We start from the raw sequence: 21,681 nt of genomic DNA, 5'->3' as shown, positions 1-21,681 counted from the left end.
AAACCCTTTGCTAGCGAAGGTCGTTGATGCTAACTTCACGACATACATAATTTATGTTTTGTAAGGTGGTAAAACAATCATTATATGTACGTCCTGAAAGTTGCATCCAACGTAATCAGTATATCGTAGCTATTACGATTTCGCCACTGACGTACACATTTTCGGATAATCTCCCTTTGATAACATAGTGACCATGGTGACGAGGAGCCGATAGCTATAGGCCTGGTTGAAAAAAAACAAAACACAAATAAATAGGCTAGGGGGAAAAGACTTGAAAATCTCAGCATATTGATGAGTAATTAATAGATCAGCTACATGACGAAAAAGTCTTGGGTCAGGACTGAGGCACGTAGTACACAAAAGTACAAGAAGTCGACATTATTGCATCTGCATGCGGTCAAGTTTAGCAAAAAATTTTCGTACTTTTTTGCACCACGACATACAAAATAACATATTATAGACAAATCATTTGCATTTCTTAACTTTTTCGTATTTACAAAAGCAACACAAAATCTTTTTCTTATTTATTTATGTTGGGTATACCCCGTAATTTCCACTGTGGTGGTCGGTGCATAGAGATTTGAATCGAACGAAAAGTAAAAATTTCGATGCGGCCACACCCCTCGAACAAAATTTAAATATGCTCTATCTATTCATATTTTAATTCCTTTTTTAATGGTGTAAACTTAATTTTGCTCGAAGGGTGCGGCCACAGCAACGAAATGAACCAAAAGCGAAAAAATGCTTTATTTTGATAAAAAGTATGAAAGTGCACGTATTTAGACGTTTTCTGGGCAAATTTGACGCCATCAAATAAAAAAAATCTGCTTAATTTTTTTTAAGTTTGATACTTGTGGATAATATTTTATCGTCATTTTTCTTCTTCTCCCCAGTTTAATTTTCCTGAAAAAAAAATGGCCAATTTAGCCTCTTTATGGATATAGCTCCCTAAGGATGTTGGTAGCAATTTCAGAAGATGCCGATTTATTACTACTGGAAACAATGCAATCCAGTAAATCAATCTGTTCTACAATTAGAAGACATTCCAGACGTACAATGTAAGCATTTATTTCGTTTAGATAAAACGGGATTGAATAAAATTATATATGCGATGGAAATCCCAGAGTTTTTTCGGTGTGCAAATCACACAATGTGCAGAGGAATGGAGGGATTGTGCGTTGTTATTAGGCGTCTTGCATACCCTAATCACCTGGAGGACCTATCCCCGTTGTTTGGTAGAACAAAATATGAACTTTCAAACATATTCAATAGAGCACTTGATTACATATACGACAATTATGCCAATCTTCTCGATACACCTGGTTGTCACTTGCAGAGCTTCAAGTCATGGCTACCGTTATTCGATATAAAATTCCTCCTCTGGAAAACTGCTTGGGTTTCATCGAAGGTACTGTTTCAATAGAGCACTTGATTACATATACGACAATTATGCCAATCTTCTCGATACACCTGGTTGTCACTTGCAGAGCTTCAAGTCATGGCTACCGTTATTCGATATAAAATTCCTCCTCTGGAAAACTGCTTGGGTTTCATCGAAGGTACTGTTCGTCTAAAATGTCGTCCAGCGCACAACAAGAGAATTGTTTACAATGGCAACAAACGTGTCCATGGCTTAAAATTTCAAAGTGTCATGGCCCCTACTAGAATAATTGCCCACTTTATGGCCCAGTGGAAGGAAGACGACACGATGCTGGTTTGCTGAGGGAAAAATGGGTCGGAAATCGATAGGCACAGAAATATGACAACTCCTAACAATTGAGCCTATTGTGTTTTGGGGTATCCAGCATATCCTTTAACACCATACATCGTACCACCCTTTAAATGTGCTTTTCTTTCTGCTAACCAAGCACGTTTTAACAGGCGCATGTCAGCCATTCGAATTTGTGTGGAGTGGGGATTGGGGAAACTGTTAAGTCTGTTTGCTTTTCTCGTACTACAAGAAAAACCACAAACTCTATCTTCAGCCTGTTAGAAAATAATATAAAGTTGCAATCTCACTGACCAATTGTTATACATGCTTGTATGGGAGCGAAACTGGATTGCTTTCTGGGTCTGAATCCACCCTCCCTTGAAGAATATCTACATCATTGACTGTTGTGAAATATTTTAATTCAAATGTAAGAGACGCACAGTAAAGAAAAATGTACAAGAAGAAACTTCAGGCATATATATGATTTATTTATCTTGTATTCAAATTGATATTTATTGATTGAAATTTGAATTTGTTATAAACGAAATTTATTTTTGATTCAAAACTTTCTGGATAAGATGTAACATAAGGGCCTTTTCCTTTGTCTCCGTTCTACTCTTTCTCTCCTTTCGTCTCTCTCCAGCTCGAATCGTTCTCTCTGAAGTTTATGCTCTTCGCCTCTCGAAGTTCCTCCTTCTTATATCTGCTTTCTTGATAGGAGTTTCTGCAAGTATTCCATAATATTTGTTGTAGAATTTCTTTTTTTCGGAGCTTGGTCACTTTGATCTGCGTCTAAATGAATGAAATACATGTATGAATTCAAAAATTCAATTATCTCACTAAAATCAAAGAGATGACTTTGAATTCTTTTACCGTTAATTTTCAAATTAATTGAAACTAAAAACAACTCCTTTTTTTTTAATTTACTACATGTAATTTTTTCTAAGATTCTAGATCTCCTCACTTTTTTAAATTACTGATTTGAATGAAATTGGAATCTTGATAAACACAAATTAAATAGGAACAACAAGTTATAACTAAAGCATTTTTACCTCACCTTTGCTTAAATTTTCAAGGGTTCGTTTTCGAATACCCTTGCCTTTTCGATCATCGACAGCCTCTTCTCTTTCTCACATTCTTTTATTCTTTCTTCCTCCTCTTTTAATTCCAAAACGTGTCTATTATTGATTTCTCGTCATATTCTTCAACAACTCCTGATTTAAGTTAGAAAAAAAGATAAAATATTATATTATACTGAATCTAAAAGTCATGTTTAATCATGTATAAATCGATAAATATTTCTGTCTGATCATAGATTATGAGCAACGTAGTGAATTTCAGAACAAACAATGGCATTGTTCAGATTTTCTGATTGAACGCAGTACGTGATTCTTAAATAAAATATATCTAAATCTGTACTAATATACAAATCCCCTTTTTGACTTTTTCAGAATAACGCCCCCCCCCCCCCCGCTTTTTTTTTATTTTTCAAATGATGTTACTACTGCACTGATCATGATCATTTTGATAATGGATTAATTACTTTGAAATATTTTTACAACAAGCAGCATTGTGATTTATTTAAACCTAACAGCATATAAATCTATTACCATGTACAAGTTATATGCAAAATGTATGCAATTAAAAAAAAATCAAATTGGGAATTAATCCAAAATGTCATAAATTTTATATTTTTTTCCTGATTTCTGCACTCTTTCTTCTATGGTGTTGTATCAAAAGGCTGGATCTCTCTGACTTTCCCGCAATCTACATCGAAGCCACCCCTGCTAATAGCGTTGTTGACGTCAGTCTACTTTGCTCTATCTTTAAAGGGTTTTTATGGCCAAAACTTCTCTCAAAAGCAATAAATAATCCCTCTCGGAAAATCTTATTTACTTTTTTACACTCAGATATGTTTCAAAACTGAAAAGAAATACAGTGACATTTTTTTTATTTCAATTTCACGCCATCCCACCTTCCTCCGGCCCAGGCTTTCTCTCTTCTCTCTTCCAAGAATTAAAATATATTATTTGTAAAGTTTATATTTCTAATTTGAACATATTTATGCATACATATAGATTTTTAACGAAAATGTTTTTTTTTTTAAGTTGTCATCAACTTGATTTGTAAGAGAAAGGTTTGATAAGTTGATAGTCAAGAGAAGCGCACTTGACACTCAATAAAATATTTTGTTTCAATGAGAAACATTTAGTTCTTTCTATCAATATCCGCATTATATCTTCTAGTTTTCGAAAATCATTACCTTTCTTTGAAATAAACATTAAATAAGAAAATATAAGCTACAATTTCGTACTTACGTATACTCGGTGATAAACAAGTACGCGTGCAGGTAGGCGTTGGTTTGCTAAACCTCTCTAATGTATCCGATTCCTGAATTTATAATTAAGACTTTTTCTCTATGGCTTACATGAGCCATTTTAGATAACTTACATGAATTATATCGATACAACTATTCAAGGTTCCTCGGAAACATTTCACATCTACATATTTATTGCAATTGAATTTTAAAATTAATTAAGGTGACGTATGTTAAAATAATCCCAGAACTTTATTCAACAAATTACGTAAGTATAGGTCCATTGTTTGACAAGAATCAGTTCAGTTTTAAAGAATATTTATTGTGCTATCGATAATTCCGTCCATTTCTTCATAGTATGCAAATTTGTGCTGCGTGGTCAATTTTCAAACTTAAATTGAATGACGTTATTTTTTAAAAGGCGTGTATCTTTCATTTCATGTCTACTTCTTTACAAATAGTAACGTATAGCGCAGATCAAAATGAATACATTTTTTATCATATTTTTATTCTTTCTTTAATACAATCGTATCAGAATGTGATGGTGGATTTTATGGAAAGGATTGTACCTTGCAATGTGGTCAATGCCTTAGGTCAGTTCAATGTCATCCACTGAACGGATCCTGTTTTCATGGATGTGATGCTGGCTATCGGGGACCATTGTGCAACAGAAGTAAATGGAAAATATTCATTTGTATAAAATTCATGAATATACTCTGAAATCAATGACTATACCTCAGGCGATTGTGCAGAAAGTTGCAAATCTGCGTTCTACATTTTCATTATTCTAATAAAAAAATGTTTTACATCTGATACGATTTCGTAGTATTCAAGTTTTGGTTTTTATGTTTCTTTTCCACTTTATATTCAGCATGCAGCCATGGCTGGTATGGCTTAGAATGTCAAGAACAATGTGGTTACTGTAAAGGTTATGGACCGTGTCATCACGTGACCGGATCCTGTTATGGGGTTTGTGAACCTGGATATTCTGGCGATAAATGCAAAGAGAATGTCTTTACACAAATTCTTGCAAATCAAAGGGAAATGATAGACTTGATTAGGGTATTTATGTCTTCTAAAAGACGCAATGATGAGCTGAAAGAAAATGATACATCACCTACTGACTTTAAATAACAGTAATATTATATTATGAAGAATAGACAACACTGGAAATGTGTGGTCATCTGAAATTTACAAGCATGTATCTGTATTTGTCATAACTACAGTCTTCGTATTAAATTCACTTGACTGAATATGGGTTATTGTTGTTCTCATGTTTTAATATTGTAAAAAAAAAATATATAAAATAAAAAGACTGAACTTTTTCATAATAATTGCATTCAACATGTTCAAAGACTATTGAACAATAAGAGATTCCTAAATTTACGCGAGGAATAAATTATTATGACATTTCGCTAGAAGCAGCACTGGCGAAATAAAATCACTTACTTTTTTATTTTTATGGTGCTTAAATGTATGTAAAATCTCCAGATCAATCGTCCACTCGCGAATTATTGTTCTCGCGATTTGACCTTCTATGAAAATTACGCGATTTAAGTACTCGCGTTAAATAAGGAATCTACAATATGTTTATTGCATGTTCTGCTACAGCAAACGTTAATTGTGATTTGTTTTTAGATAATGTGAAGAAACTAAAATGTCTTCATCATAATTGGATGAAATGTTCTTGCAGTATCATTGAATTTGAAAATAGTTTGTGTAACTACAAGTTATTTCTTGCCAAATGGATTGATTTTTACAAATGATGTCATTCTTTTTTTTTTTTTTTTTAGATTGACAATTTATACAAATTTGTTCATGTACTTATATTTCTAAATTGCATAGACAATAGAGATTTATCGGCTAGCAAACTATTTATAGTTTACTGCGATAATTGCGGACGAATGAACGTTTGAACAAGCCAATTCGATGTATTTTGAATAAGCATCTGAAATTTTTAAATCCAAACAAAAATCAAGTCACCAGAAGCAACATTTAAGGGGAAGAATGACCCTGGGCTGAAAAAAATTCTTTCATTGCTTTTTTTTTTCATATTTTGTATACATTGCAGCAATAATTTAGTTTGTCCCACATATCCTAAAACAGTTACTAAGTATAAAATTAGTTTTTTTACCTTATTTCAGAGATATTGATTGACAAATGCCATGCCCGACAGTGTCTAAGTGGAGGTTTGATTCTCTTTGTTTATGGGCCAATTATTCTGTCCATAATTAACATGGTTATTTTTATGCAAAGATAAAATTAATATTTATATGGACATGCATGTTTTAAAATATTTTAGAATATAAATAGGGATTAAAGTTTTAAAAAGCAAGTTTCTTTTATCACACTGCACAATATCTAAAGTTGGAGCTTACCTCAGTATTGCGCAGGACATCGTTAAATAAGACTTAAGCATGATAAAAAAGGTGTCATGTTTACATTTCTTGAGTAGAGAAAAAAAATATAACGTCACACGATAGCTTAATAAGCGATATAAGATATACCTACAGAGGATTTCTGTCATCAACCGTGCAAAAATAATTTCTGTGTTCCTATTTCCCAAAATACCCCAACCATGTGCTGATTATGACCTGTTTTTACGAAGTCATACTGCCCGTGTATTCACCAAGTATGATCTTGCTGTGCTCTGTGGACGCGCAGTGTAGGAAAAAAAGACGAGTTGATCAATCTATTTCATTCTTTTTTTTTAATGTTTACAAGAATGTTTTATAAGAGATGGTGAATGCGAACTGACCCTCCGGTGAATACATTTAATCCAGTGAATATGTAGTGTTATGAACCATTTGCATTTGTAAAAATATATATAAAGGGACTATTAATGGACTATATAATAAAATGTTTCACTTCTGTTTGATATTTTATGCATTTTTTTTCTTCATTTCTTTATTCATACTAAATGTTTTTGAAATTGTAGTAGTAGAGTGTAATACATCTATTTATATAGATGTCTGAAGGCATTGGTAATTCTTAATTATGCATAACTTACAACATGGCACAGACAAAAAACACATTGATTACTTTTGAGAAACAATTGACGGACTTTTGAGAATGATGTGGAGGTATCATGAGAAGCAAACCAGGCCTTAAAATACACATTTCTTCTATGAATTTGTAATTTGCCTTAAAACATCATTATATGATAATTTGTTCCAAAGAAATAATGGAGTAAGTTGGGATTGATAATTAGCCTTTTTTTTTTTTTTTTACCTTTTTTAGCTTTAGCAAACCTCCATAGTATATCTCCATTTGATATTGAATGTAAATTTGAAGGAAGGATGATGTCCTAGCGTTATATATTTCCTTAAATGACCCTGACATCTTCTGAGAATTGACATCAAAAACTCATGGAGTTTGTTACATATTTATTTACACAGGGGAGTTCGACCTCCCACTCATTTGATGGTTTGCACCATGTTAATAGTTTATGATCTGTGATATATTCAATTAGTTCAAAACGTTTGAAACATTTTACATCGGTTTTTCCTAATTCTCAAGTTATTTCATAAGCAATTGTCATTCAGGGTTCTATTAATCGACAAAACAAAGTAGATTCTACCATCAGGTTAACAAATTGGGTTAGTTTGTAATACATTTTAAATGATCATTAAAACACAGATCATATTAAAAAAAACAACTTTAAAAAATAATATTTTTAACAAGTCTTCAAAGCGTATAGGACATTTATACATAGTTTTTACCATGCAATTGCCTAGGTTCTCAAAGCTTTTATCCATTTCACCATATTTAGTAGTCTTTAGATTTTGAAAGTGACATATGAAATAAGTTGATTAGTTACCTGAAGTTTTTAAATTATGAAGTATATCGGCTGGTTTAAATTCTTTTGGATATGAGGCTTACATTCAAGACATTTGACTTTGTGGCAAATCACACGCACACGGAAATCTTTTTTATCATTTACTATGGCGATTAAAGGCAAAAAATAAATCCACAAGGATTAAAAATCACAATACTACAATGGCTAAGATATTCAGAATGCTTTCTGATATATACTTTATTTTTTTTTTCCAATCAAATCTATAATCACAAAAACTGTCACTTATATCCTATGAAGGAAACATCTAGGAATAGAAAGTTCTGTCCATGAAGGCCAGTCATCTCTTCTTTTATTTAACCATTCTGGACCATTCCACCATTGTTCAAATTCTTGAAGAGTTGTAACTGTTGTCCCTCTGATTGCAATATCAGCTGTATTATCTTTTGTAGATACATATTGAAAATTGATATTTTTATTGTTTCTGATTCCTTTTACTTTGTTTTTCACAGAAGTTGTTAGAGGTTTCTTCATTCTAATCAAATGCAGTGCACACTGGTATTTGGTTAAAAGAATCTTTTCTGTGCTAGTTAATTTAAGTTTCTGTTCAACAAAGTGTACGCATCGGACTCCAATGACAACAGCTAACAGTTTCAATCTAGGTAGTGTTATTTTCTTGCGTGGCACTAATCGAGTTTTCTGAAAGAAGCAGGTTGACTGTAGTTCTTTCATTGTTGCTTTGGTGTAAATAGACCGAACAGGCATACGCTTTAGTTGATGCGTCAAAAAAGCACATTCAATTATATGTCACTGTACCAGAAATTCCAATAAAACGAGGAATATGGCAACTGGGAATATCATCAAAATCTTAAGATATATTTTCCCAGTGTTGAATATCTTCTTTGGTCAATTCTTCATCCCGCTCTTTCTTTTGGTTCAATAATGTTTGTAGAAACAACTTTGTTCTCGAAATAACTGGTGTGAAGATTCCAAGTGGATCAAAAATCTTTAAAGGACTTTCCTTTTGGTGATAGGTGGAATTTGAGTTTCATCTCTTTGACTGTTTATAAATATGGAGTCCTCAGAAAGTTTCCGAGATAAACCAAGATTTTTTTTTTTCATGGTTCCTCTCTTCGCTTGATCAGCTAGAGGAATACACTTACTAAAGTCTTTGGAGTTAAGTGCTCAATCTCGTAAGTTTATTTAAGTAAAACTTCTTTCAATCCAAGCAAACTGCCTTCAGTGAAGCTAGTTTTTTGCCAAAAGAAAACAGAACAGTTTTTGTGATTCCAAAAATGTCATTTATTAAAAATGACGATAACAATCCACATTATAAAAAATTACTGGGAGGCCAAAAACCAATATTTCCTGTAATATACATTATAGGTAAAACAGTCCAAAATGAGTACATATTACATAATTACAACAAACATTATACACTGAAATGGCCTCCCAGAACTAGATGATAAAACAAAAGCAAAAAAAGGTGGCCAAAAATTCTGCCACAGACAAGGTGAAACCTTGACATCGACAAGGTGAAACCTTGAAGGCCACCCGAAATGAAGGCAGTTGGAAATAAGAAAAAGGAAAAACAAAACATTGCAATGTATTCAAGAAATATAAAATTACTGTCGTCGAAGATGGAAACAGCCCAGTCTAATCTTTAAAAACATAATAATCTATATAAATATATACAAGAATGAGCATGTGTGGTAACAATACAAGCCAAAAAGGGCTAAAAAAGGTCATATTATGCTACTAAATATGGTGACTAGAAATAAATTATAAAAAAAAAGGAAGGGAACCGGACTAGAAGTGTCATATGTAAATGTACCACCAAAGAAATAAAATGTAAACTATTAATCAGAGTGTTGATAAATCCTATCCAAATAAGTTTTTAAATAATATTCTGCAGTGCAACCAACTGCTGACCACTGCTTTGAACAAAAACAGGTATTGTTAGAGAATAAGAAAATTACATATACACACATCATAACATTCTGCAGTGCAACCAACTGCTGACCACTGCTTTTAACAAAGAAATTTACATATACATATACCATGGCATTCTGCAGCGCAACCAACTGCTGACCGCTGCACTGAATGAGACATAACCAAGGGGAAACACATTTACAATATGTCCTTTGTTGCTAGTGCAACCATATGCTGCCCACTAACAAAGTTCCTTCAGATAACATACACAACAACTTTTCATAAATTTTTCCCTACAACATGTTCAATGTGCTGGAAATCTGATGTATCTTTGAAAAGCATTGGATTTCCAACGACCTAATTTCTGAATGGTAGTATCTGATAAACCCTTAGCTGCTGCATCTGTCGCAGCACCTATCCTAAAGCTGTGACCTTTGTAATGTCTTGGATTTAAGCCGCAAAGACCAATTGTGTGACTAAGATTATTTGAAACAAAGTAGTAAGATACAGGCAAGCCTGATTTGAATTGAAAAAGGGGGCCCTTAGTATGTGCAAAAGTTGCCAAATATGATTTCATGAGTTGAACAGGACAAAATTTTGAATTTCCACTGGCATAAACATGCAGTGATGTGGGTAAGGGACTGTCATGTGATTTGTGATGTTTGAGTGTTATCAACATGGATTTCTCAGTATCAAAAGAAATGTCATTGTATTGAATTACCTTTTCCACTTGTGCCTTTGATTTTGGTACTAATTCACCAAGACGCATGAATGCATGATATGCAAGTAGGAAAAGGGATTTTAACAATAACCTCGAATGGGGATCAGGGACTGACACGCTTAATTTTTCTACTAATTTTTCAAGGATTGCATGCGTGATGGGTAGGCGTGAATCAGGTGAGATATTACGTGTAGATGATCTTGAGCCCTTAAGCAATTTCTTGACAAGAAAGGACTGACATGGATCGAGACCATTTAGTAACTTGTGAACAAAACTAATAGCTGAACAATGAGAGGCTATTGAAGAAGGGCTAACTCCTGATGAGTGAAGGTGACCAATAAAGTTTGCTAAAATAACTGGCAAGACAGGAAATATTAAATCAATACTGAAAGATTTTTGAAACTCAATTAATAACTTCCAGCTTTTGGCATAAGATTTCTTCGTAGCTTGAGAAAGGGAACTACGTAAAAGCATCATGGATTCCTTACTCAAATGGTCATTAGCTCTGGTGGAATTGGAGTTGCTTTGAGATCCAACCAAGGAGCTGTTCGTCGTACCTCCTGAAATTTAAGTCGAGATAAACCATCAGCAACTACGTTTACTTTTCCTGGAATGTGCTGTGCTTTGAAATGAATATTCTTGCACATGCATACGACAACAAGTCTTCTAATTAACCGCATGATAATTGGTTCTTTTGATGATTGTTTATTTATTACACAAGCCACTGCAGCATTATCAGTGAGAAATAATACATTCCTATTCTCCAGAATATCTCCCCACACTTCTAAAGCTAGTACAATTGGGAATAATTCTTTGATAGCAATTTGTAGATCACAAAATTCAGAGGGCCATTCACTTGCAAACCACTTTGCTCCCAACACACCAGCAAACCCCAGAGATCCTGATGCATCAGTATACAACTTCAAATGATCAGAAGAAACAAAATTGTCTTCTTTGAAAACAGACTTATTATTGAAATTTTCAATGAACATAAGCCAAGCTTTGATATCTAACCTTGCTTCCTTGTTGAGTCTAACCTTGAAATAGTGAGGCTTAGGTGTACCTTTTGTAAGATCCGTAAGGCGTCTTAAAAAGGCCCTACCAGGACAAATAACAGAAGAAGCAAAATTTAGCAAACCCAGTAATGATCGTAACTCTGTCAGAGTTACTTTCTTCCTTTTTGAAAAGGTTTGTAACTGACTGCGAATCTTTTCCACCTTATCCATAGGTAATCTACATTCCATAGCTTCTGAATCTATCTCTATGCCATAGATTGTTATAACTGTAGATGGTAAAACAGTTTTATCATGTTTGATTGGTACACCAATTTCTGAACATAAGGAAATAAACTGTTTTAAATCTCGATCACAATCCTTGGAACCTTTTGCACCGATAAAGAAGAAATCATCTATCATATGTGACATACCACCTGCTCCAAATTTAGTAAGCATAATCCACTGCAAGGCACTACTGAAAGTTTAAAAAATTTTACAACTACTTCTAGCTCCCATAGGCAAATACCTATCGTAATAAAATTCCCCATCCCAAAAGATCCCTAACAATTTATAGCATTCAGGGTGAATAGGAATGATGCGGAAAGCATCTTCTATATCTGTTTTTGCCATCAGGCAATTTTTTCCAAACTTTTTGACTAATTCTATAACTGAATGGATGGTATCATACTGAACCTTGGCCTCTTCATCAGGAATATGTGAATTAACGGAATCATGTGACGGAAAAGAAAGATCATGTATTAACCTGAATTTACCTGGGGTAGATTTAGGCACTACACCTAATGGAGAACAAACCAAATTAGGGAATGGTAATTCTTTAAAGGGGCCCTGGATTCGACCTAGATTCAGTTCATGTTGTAATTTTTCTTTCACATGTTCAAAGTGTCTTTGAGTAGATGAATGATTCTTACATGATCTAGAAGCTGGACATGATAAACAACCTAAATGAAAACCCTGAGAAAAACCCTCAATAAGATATTGTCTCAAGACTGGGTCATAATCTATCAGGTATTCACTGAGCCGACAAGGGTTTACTGGGCTGGGAAGGCCTTGTTTTTTGATTGTTGGGTTGGGCTTTTGTTGATTGACCACTGATTGATTGAGGAATGCTTTTGGCCTTTGTGCATTGAAATCTGGGGTGGGGGTCTTTACAATAAAGGCAGATGTGTTTAAATGAACATGGGGAGGACATACAAGGTTGGCCATTGTTGTAGGCATAGCATGGTCTTCCACGAAAGGGCTGTCCCCTTTGAGATTTATATGAGGAGCGAAAATTGTGTGTGAAAGATTTTGGTATCGTTGATGCCCTGACCATGAGTTCTCCCAGGGGTTGTTGCCAAGGGAGAGAGGTAAACTCTCGTAGTTTCCTAAAATTTTCGTCATAATACCGCCAAGCTACATCACCATTGGTAGCATGAATCTGGCGGATTGTGGCCATGTACTTAAGCAAATGAGGAGCCTCATCTGGTTTATGTTCCAGATAAATGGAGGTAAAGGTTAGAAATGCATTTGTCCATTGATATATATTCAATGGATTTTTCTTTGCCCCTTGTGAAGCGACAGTGATGCTACCTTGCTCTACCTGCAGGGATAGTTTTTCCTCCTGAAAATCAGGTAATAATGATACCATATCTACAAATTTATTATTCCAGATCTTTTGTTTCACTCTTTGGGTGATTGTTGCACCTAATGGTATCCCTGCAGAAAGATGCAAAGGAGCAACACTGCTCAACAAAGACTTATCCCCTACTGAGAGGGACTCACCTCCAAATAATTGGTCTAATGCCAGTAAGAAAGAAGACTGGGCTGTTTCCTTATTTAACATGTTTGAATTTGAATCATGCACAAAGTTACTAATTTCTTCATCCTGTTGAAGTGGTGTAATACTAGATCCTGAGGAACATGCAGCCGGTTGGTCTACAACATCAGCCAAGACTGTTTGTGTTTGAATTGGACTTGGACCAAATTTTTGTTTCCTCAAGATGGCATCGGCCAATTTATCATAGTCAATGTCAGCAGTTTTCGATCCTGGCGAATTGCGTGGCCTCTTAGGTGCTGGTTCACTGGTATCACCTGCTCCAGTGGTTGCCTCGGGCAGTCCATCTGGAACATCTGCTTCTTTCCTCTTTCTTGGCATCTCTGAACTCTCTGAAAATAATGTTATTCAATAAGAGCACCATTTCTAGATTCTTAAAATGTACCCAATGGTTTTTTTTTTTTTTTTTTTTTTTTTTTTGAAATATAATAGTGTCCCCAAGTCAAGATTGTATATTCAAGAAATGGCATACAGAGGATCTATTTCAGTGCTTGCAAGATAATAAAAGAGGTTTGTTTCCAAATGGAAAGAAAAGAAAAAGGTCCATAACAGAAGTACTGAGTACCCAAATAAAGAAAATTTGCAGTAAACAAATGGGTTAAGTACAGGTTAAGTACCTTAAATTGCACTATTACACCCCATTTTAACAAGAGTTTGATCACAAATTTTAAAGGGTACAAAGTACAGGACCTGACATAGAGATGTAAAAGAAAAATTGTCAAGGTACATAAATTCTTATACTAACAAAAACAAAAGAAATGTACCAAGACTAATTTAAAAGAAAATGTAAAACGATTACCCAGGGAGACGATTAGCCGCTCTCAGAATAGCTCTCTTGACACTTTGCATGTATTTGTGCATGTGCCTCTTGTCAGTGTGGGAACACTTTATATGGACACCGTCACTGGACAGGAAGTCAAAATTAGAAGACCAGAAACCATGGTGGTGATGGAATATAATGTTTGCATCCGCATGTTGTTGAACCCAATGTTTTAATGCATTGTTAAGTTCTATCACTTTAGCGTTGTAACTATTGGTCCTTTTTCTCCAAATAACCTGTCCAATAATGACTGACTGAACGCTACATCCTTTCACAAGGAAATTTCCGTAACTTATAATGTCTCTCGTAACAGTTTTAACATCTCTTCCATTGTCAAGGTCGTTTCCACCGATCTGAAGGAACACAATGTCCGGGATTCTCTCAAATGAAGTAAAACGTCCATCACTAGCCATCCGATGTATCGTCAAACCTCCCGCCGCGCGAAATTCCACTTCGAATTGATCTCCTTGCAATCTTAAATTCGTATTATCTCCATCTGTGAAAACATAGTCTCTCAATCTCCGTATGAATGAATGTCCCATGACAAGAACATGTAACGGTGCCATTGTTTACAAAATAAAGTCACGTGATGATAGGCAGGATGACCTAGATTTCCCACACAAACACAGGCACAAATAATCCAAAATACAAACGTGTCGAGAGTGTACACTCACCAAAACACTATAGTTAATGCTAATAAAGTATCTAAATACCTGGAAAAAGGTAAATAATCCTAAGATATGGATCAATGAAACCAAATCAATAGCAATAGAAAACACAGCCACTCTCGACAAAACAAAAATGATAATGAAAGATGCTGATCAGCTATTGGATGAAAACAAAATCGAGAGGCCCCCGACAGGGTGCGTTATGTAAATACTTATATAAACAAAATACTGTACAATGATTGGGTAAAAACAAAGAGGCCCCTGGTGGGGTGCATTACGAAACATATTACATAAACAAAAAAAGGGGGGTTGACAATGAAATAACAAAACATACTAACATATATAATACTTAACAAATACAGGATTCAATTAAACGAACTTTATTTAAAACAATTTATTAACATAAATTTATCTTGACATGACACTGGAGATTTCTTTAGCATCTGTATATAGTTTCCTAGCCTCTGAGAAAGACTCTTCACCAGTGATAACATTATCTACGTAGATGTTACCTTTTATGCTTTCAGCTGTTGCGGTGTTATAGTTTCCAAGATGGTAATCTAAAGTTGCAGCCAACAGAAAAGGGCTTGATATAACTCCAAATGGAACTCTCGTAAATCTATACACTTGAATATTATTTGCTGTTGTCGGAGTGTCAATATTCTTTAACCAAAGGAATCTTCTCACATCTCTGTTTTTTTCCTTGTAATTCAATCTGCAGAAATGTCTTTTTTATGTCAGCAATAATTGCAATGTTTTTCATTCTAAATCTCAATAACAATCAACATAAACCATTTAGCATCACTGGTCCTCTGTAACGACATTCATTAAGGCTGTTATACTCTGGTTTTTACTTTGCTGATGCATCATAAACGATCTGTATTTTTTTGATATGTTTTGTTGGATCAATAACAGCATGATTGGGTATTTTGTGTTTGACACTATTCTTTACTTCACTGCTCTTCGTCACTTTCTCAATGATGCCTTGCTTGAACTGCTCCTGAATTATTTCATCATGTTTGTGAAGTAGCTAAGGATTCTTTTTTAGTTTTTGAATTAAAGGTTTTAATCTTCCAAAAGCAAGTTTTCTGCTCTCTGGGAGCTCAGGTTGACTTGATATCTGCCATTGACTAAGTTTTATTGTATCAGTAAAGTTTTTCAAAGCCTTGTAATAATCTGGTGAGTGAGGCCGGTCTTTGATTCCAATCGTTTCCAAGTTCCAGTACTCATCCAATGATGACTTCAAGGGCAAACATTGATTGACATTGGAATGAAGACAACATTCTGTTGTTAGGTTACTTCCATTTACAATCAGCATTTCATGTAAAAGATCTCTGGACGCCTCAAAATCTTCTTTTGTGTAGTGACAATCCATCCTACCTTTGATGAGAGTAAGTTAAGTCCATGGTTAACTTCATTTTTTTCTGATGATACTAAACCAAAATAATAGTCATTCCCAGTAAGGATGTCTATGGTTGAATTCTCTGTATTTTTTGGTAGAGTACCAGCAAATTGTAAATGTTTTCATTGGTGCTGTATCCTATCAGTGATGTTCGCTGGCAACGGTCTTCTTGTATTGACCCATTTATTTGAGGCACAACATTTGCATGAATTCTCATGCAGTACCCTTCCTTTAGTTTAATTCTTAAATATGCATTTGGAGTTTTTACTATTTTCAGTTTCGTTGATTCAAAGGTGATAAGTGATATTTCTTCTGTTCTTTTTCTCTGCAAATTCAAACTTGAATCTAATTTCTCAATAGCATATGTTCTCTGAGACCCAGAGTCCATCAGAATTTTAATAGTGTCAACTCTTCATCCATTCAGATTTAATGCATCAATTCTTGCAGTTTACATTAGCATTATAGTACCTAAGGACAGTAGACTGATTCTGGTATATTGTTAGCTGCCTCAGAATCATGAATCTCTGATGCTTCAACAAAGTGTGAGGTTTCTCTCAAAAGCTGTATTTTCCTATTACAGAGACTTCGGTGATGTTTCTTAGTCTGATGGCAATGGACACACGGTTTGTCTACTTTGCAGCTCAGGTGACCTGGCTTAAGACAAATGTAAGATCTTCCTCTGATTTTCTGTTTTCCGTCATCATTTTTCCTGAATTCTTTGCATTCATCACTCCAATCATTTCGTTCACAGAAGATACATATGGGGTGTTTGCTTTCATATTTGTTTCTTCTTTGTGATTCTTGAAATAATGTTGTTAAGGCTTCTGCAGATGTACGAGGGTTGTTCGGAAAGTTCGTGGACTAGCGCCATAAAATTAAAACCGCTTAAGATACATCAATGAATTTTTTAACGTTCAATAAGCATCATCTTTTTTTATTTATATAATAAACTATACATCATTAGTTTTATTTTTAAATAAATTGTTGAAGTTTTTGAAAGCAATGGAATGTCCAGGCGGCGCAACCTCGAAGATCACGTTTTTTCTACCTAGATGTAACTTAGAAAAAACTCTTTTTTTTGATATGAGCATTTGTCATTCAAAAATCCTGTTAATTCACACATGTGGTATGACACAATTGTACCATAAAATTTGCAATTTGTACCCCATTCTGTAAGTTCTATGAAATTTTATTGTAAAATTTATATGAAATGTCCAAACAATTTTGGGGTTGTAATGACGTCAGAAAGGGGTGGGTGGGTTTCTTTTTCCAACATTCTATAAAGTTTCACCCTCTGGAAAAACTGGCATAGACTTAGGAAATATTTAAATGGGCTACTGAAAAATAAAATGCATTCAGAGTACTTGTTTTTAAACGCCGAAAAAGATTAAGAGAGACGAGAGATGTAAAGTTAATGTCGATTTGTAGTAAGGGTGTTCGAAGTTTGTCATGTCGAAAAGTGGAGTTGATCATGTGTGATAAATGTTGAACTCCGACAAGCAAATATGCTGTTATAATCAAGTGAGCATATTTCAGATCTATTTACAATATCATATGCATTGAAATCAGCTGTTTATGACAATGTAAAATCATATAAACAAGACGGGTTTAAATCTTTTCTTAACTCCAAGAAAACTCATCAAGATAAGTGTATGAAGTAGAGAATGCGGACATTGAAAAACAATGACGTCATGAAACTAAATGGCGACAGCGTCGTGTGATCATATAATGTCTTTTTTATCTTATGATAATTTGGTAAATATTCAAGGTATCAAGCTAAAATTTTCAACATTTCTTTAACTTTTGTTGTTTTATGTTCAATAAAAATTTTGTAAGCATAGACTACATAGTATTAATTTAATCACATCAGTCCACGAACTTTTCAAACAACCCTCGTATGTTTTCTTTCAATTGACATTCCAGGTAATGAAGTTTTCTTGCAGGTTGTTTCTTATGAGAGTCTAGTTGTCCATATCTGTAGACTCTCTGGCTACTACAGTGTATGTAATTATCAAGAAATAAGCTCAGCTTTTGCACAGTCCTCTTTTCTTTCTTTCCTTTCTGTATTTCTAATTGTAATCGGGCTTCTTTTGGTAACTTTGTTATTATCATTGTAACAAAGACATCTTCATTTATATCCTGTTCCAAGTCTTCTAGATGCGCATATGTTTTTCTAGTCCATCCAATAATCTACGGACACTAGAAGCGTTATTGAGTGCAGGCTTAATGTTGACAAGGTCCGTGTAATGTTTGTTTATTACAGACTGCACATCTCCGAATCGTTCCTTCAATATTGAGAGAGCTACATCATAAATTTCATGGGGGAGCATAACGCCGGAAATAACAGATTTTGCTGTTCCTTCCATTTTACTTTTCAAGTAGTTGAACTTCTGAATATCTAAAAGCCTCGGGTTTTGTGCACTGAAGCTTCAAAGGAGCCACAGAGTCCTTTCCATTTTGATTTATCTCCATTGAATGAAGGTAGTTCAAACTTTGGAAGTTTAACTACTGGAGATTCTTATTCTTTGCAAATCTTCTCTTTCCTGTGCAATTCCAGAATTCGGAGTTCATGGAAATTCAAAAGTTGTTGCTGCATTTGTGTCTGCAGATCTCTCATGTGGTCTATTCTTGAGTCATCTGATGCTTCCGTTTGCAAATATTGAATGTCCATTTGCTCCAGTCTTTTTTTTCTTGTAGTAGAAGTTCTTCATAGTGCTCTGAAACTTCAGAGAGATCAATTCAAACAGCTTTTGACTATCTTCCAGTATCTGGTTAAAGAAAATTTTTCAATTCCAGACTCGTTGTCAACTTTGCCCTCTAAGGCAATGGAAAGTTCTATCATCGATTCCTCGAGTTATGTACCAAAGTCCTTTAACCGCCTTAAGGAAGATTGAATCTCCCTTAACTTGGTTGTCAAATCCTCTTCTCCAGCTTCTGGAGAAAAGGATGTCTTACCTTTAACTATTTCTTTCATAAGTAAATTTTTGAACTTTGTACAAAGTCTTTCAAGTATGAGGTTGACATGTTCTTTTCCGTGACAATTTCTTGATTGCAGGTTCCAATTTCCGGGTCCCGGCACCAAACAAAGGGGCAAATCACAAGCACATGGAGATCTTCTTTGTCATTTATTATGGCGATTAAAGGCAAATAACAAATCCACAAGGGTTAACAATCACAATACCACATTAGCTAAGATATTCAGAATGCTTTCTGATATATACTTAATCTTTTTTTCAATCTAATCTATGATCACAAAAACTGTTACTTATATACAGTAAAACATGTCTAATCCGGAAACCACTGGTTCCAAAGAAATTGGCTGGATTAGACAACATTTTAAACAATGAAATTTACTGAAAGGGAGTTCAAGTTTAGATCGTATTAGACAAAGTTCCGGAATACACAACATCCAGATTAGACAAGTTTTACTGTACTATGAAGGAAACATCAAGAAACAGAAAGTTCTGCAAAATTTTAGGTCATCACATTCTCACATATTCTAGAGAATTCTTGATCAATCATTCAGGTAACATGTAGAACATTCTAGATTTTACAAAATTAAATCAATTCATTAAATTTCTATAAAAATTCTTGAAATTGCGACTGTTCTCAACAGACTTTTCTTTCATAATCAAATCAAATCTGAAATTAGAAAGTCAGAAATTCATGAAGGAAATTTTCTTTTTCAAAATAAGATCATCGCTGATAACACTTGCCTTTAAGCGTTACATGTAAATGCGTGTTTTACATATTTTTAATCAGCATAATGCATATACAAACCTTGAAATCAAAGGGAATTATTTTGGGTTTTTTTTTAGGTATTTTAAACTACTGTGTGTTTTTAAAGTCTTATACATGTATTTTCCAGGCATCGAAGATAAATTGTGGAATGTTTATCGAAACAAATCTCACAAGTGCAAGGCATAAACACCATCTGTAGGCAAAATCGAGCATATTGCAAGCATTTGTGATAAAACCTTAGCTTTTTGTCAAAACAAATACCACAAATTCAAGAAATTGGTACACAAAATCTCATCAGTGCAGATTCCTGGTTAAAGAAAAAAATGTATATAAATTGAAATAGACACAATACATGAGAAACCTATTTTTTTTTTTTTTTTTTTTTTTTTTTTTTTTTTTTTTTTTTTTTTTATCCCAAGAAAATCCATTGTTTTGTATTTTATACAGATCTAGTATGTTTTCCTAACAGTAAAATTTGTGTAATTTAATATCTTACTTAGAAAAAAAGGACTGGATACGTCTATGTGTGACATAATTTTGTTTGAATAAATGCCTACTCTGACGCTGATATATATATATATATATATATATATATATATATATATATATATATATATATATATATATATATATATATATATATATATATTCAACAGGTATATGTCATGGCGATTCGTTTTCAGAACAAACGTTCTTGTTATTTTTTTTCTGGAATGTATAGAATCTCTCTCTCTCTCTCTCTCTCTCTCTCTCTCTCTCTCTCTCTAAAATTTCTAATGAAGAGTAGCAAAGCATTTAAATTTCATACATTTTAAACGCTTCTTTTTCAAAAGTCGAACTTTTCTCTCACCACTTTTGCAAAAAATTTGCACGTTTTTCACATGCTTCTCACATGCTGGCTTGACGGCTTAAGGGGGTTTACGAAACACCACATGTTTTGTATCAAACAAAAAGTGCATGAAAGTTACACGTATTAATAATTGAGTCGCACGTTTCGAGATCTGTGTTTTCTTAGTAATGAAATGTGCAGATAAAGAACTCTAATCAGGCGAAAAAGTTCGATTTTTATATTACAAACTGAGATTAGGGCTAACACGGTCCCCTGAAAACACTAAAGATGTGGTCATTTGAGGTGAAGATAGCATTTCCTGTTGACTTGTCACACTCGCCTTAGAATGTGTCATGTCCTTGTCTCAAAGTCACTATTTCCTGTCCGCAGCTCCAACGGAAGACCTATTCTTTCCTCTAGCAACGAGCTCTGCCCTAGTCTCTATCAACGATTTGTCGTCTTTGATATAACAACAAAATGTTGCTGCACTTGAAGTATCCGAACATTGTCTTTTTCATTTTAATCTTTTCGTGTCGTTCTAATTAAATATACTGTCTTACAACATTTATTTTGCATATTAAATTAAATAACATAATAATTAAGTTTTTTTTTCATAAAATGATATTTTTTAAACACGATATGTCTTTCATAAAATTTCAAAACCCGTAACTGCTCGCATTCTCATTCTTTTTCCCTTAATAGATAAGTCCTTTCATATCCGAGCTCCGAATGACAATGAAGACTAAACGATAAATGAACGCTGAACGCAAGGTGAACGCTAAGTGAACAAACGAACGAAGAGCAAACGCTGAAGGTTTGTGAACAGTAAACGCAAGCGCATGGTGAACGCTGAACGCAGAACTGTGAACGGAGAGCGCACGGTTAACACACTGTGAACGAGTGGTGAAGGCACGC

At 34.2% G+C, this 21,681-nt stretch overlaps 2 protein-coding genes across 2 annotated transcripts; both read right to left on the bottom strand.

Annotated features, from left to right (window-relative positions):
- Window positions 1-8,109: 8,109 nt before the first annotated feature.
- On the bottom strand, window positions 8,110-8,589 carry LOC133203117 (uncharacterized). Its single transcript, XM_061338965.1, has one exon. The coding sequence runs from the start codon at window positions 8,587-8,589 to the stop codon at window positions 8,110-8,112; it is 480 nt and encodes a 159-aa protein (XP_061194949.1).
- A 5,512-nt stretch (window positions 8,590-14,101) lies between these two features.
- On the bottom strand, window positions 14,102-14,717 carry LOC133203116 (uncharacterized). The gene has a single exon (XM_061338964.1). The coding sequence runs from the start codon at window positions 14,690-14,692 to the stop codon at window positions 14,102-14,104; it is 591 nt and encodes a 196-aa protein (XP_061194948.1). The 5' UTR covers window positions 14,693-14,717.
- Between the last annotated feature and the right edge of the window lie 6,964 nt (window positions 14,718-21,681).

Source organism: Saccostrea echinata, unplaced genomic scaffold, assembly GCF_033153115.1.
Source record: "Saccostrea echinata isolate AGI-Se365-2 ecotype Australia unplaced genomic scaffold, CSIRO_AGI_Sech_v1 ptg000048l, whole genome shotgun sequence".
Classification (NCBI taxonomy): domain Eukaryota; kingdom Metazoa; phylum Mollusca; class Bivalvia; order Ostreida; family Ostreidae; genus Saccostrea; species Saccostrea echinata.
This window is presented reverse-complemented; position numbering and strand designations above follow the sequence as displayed.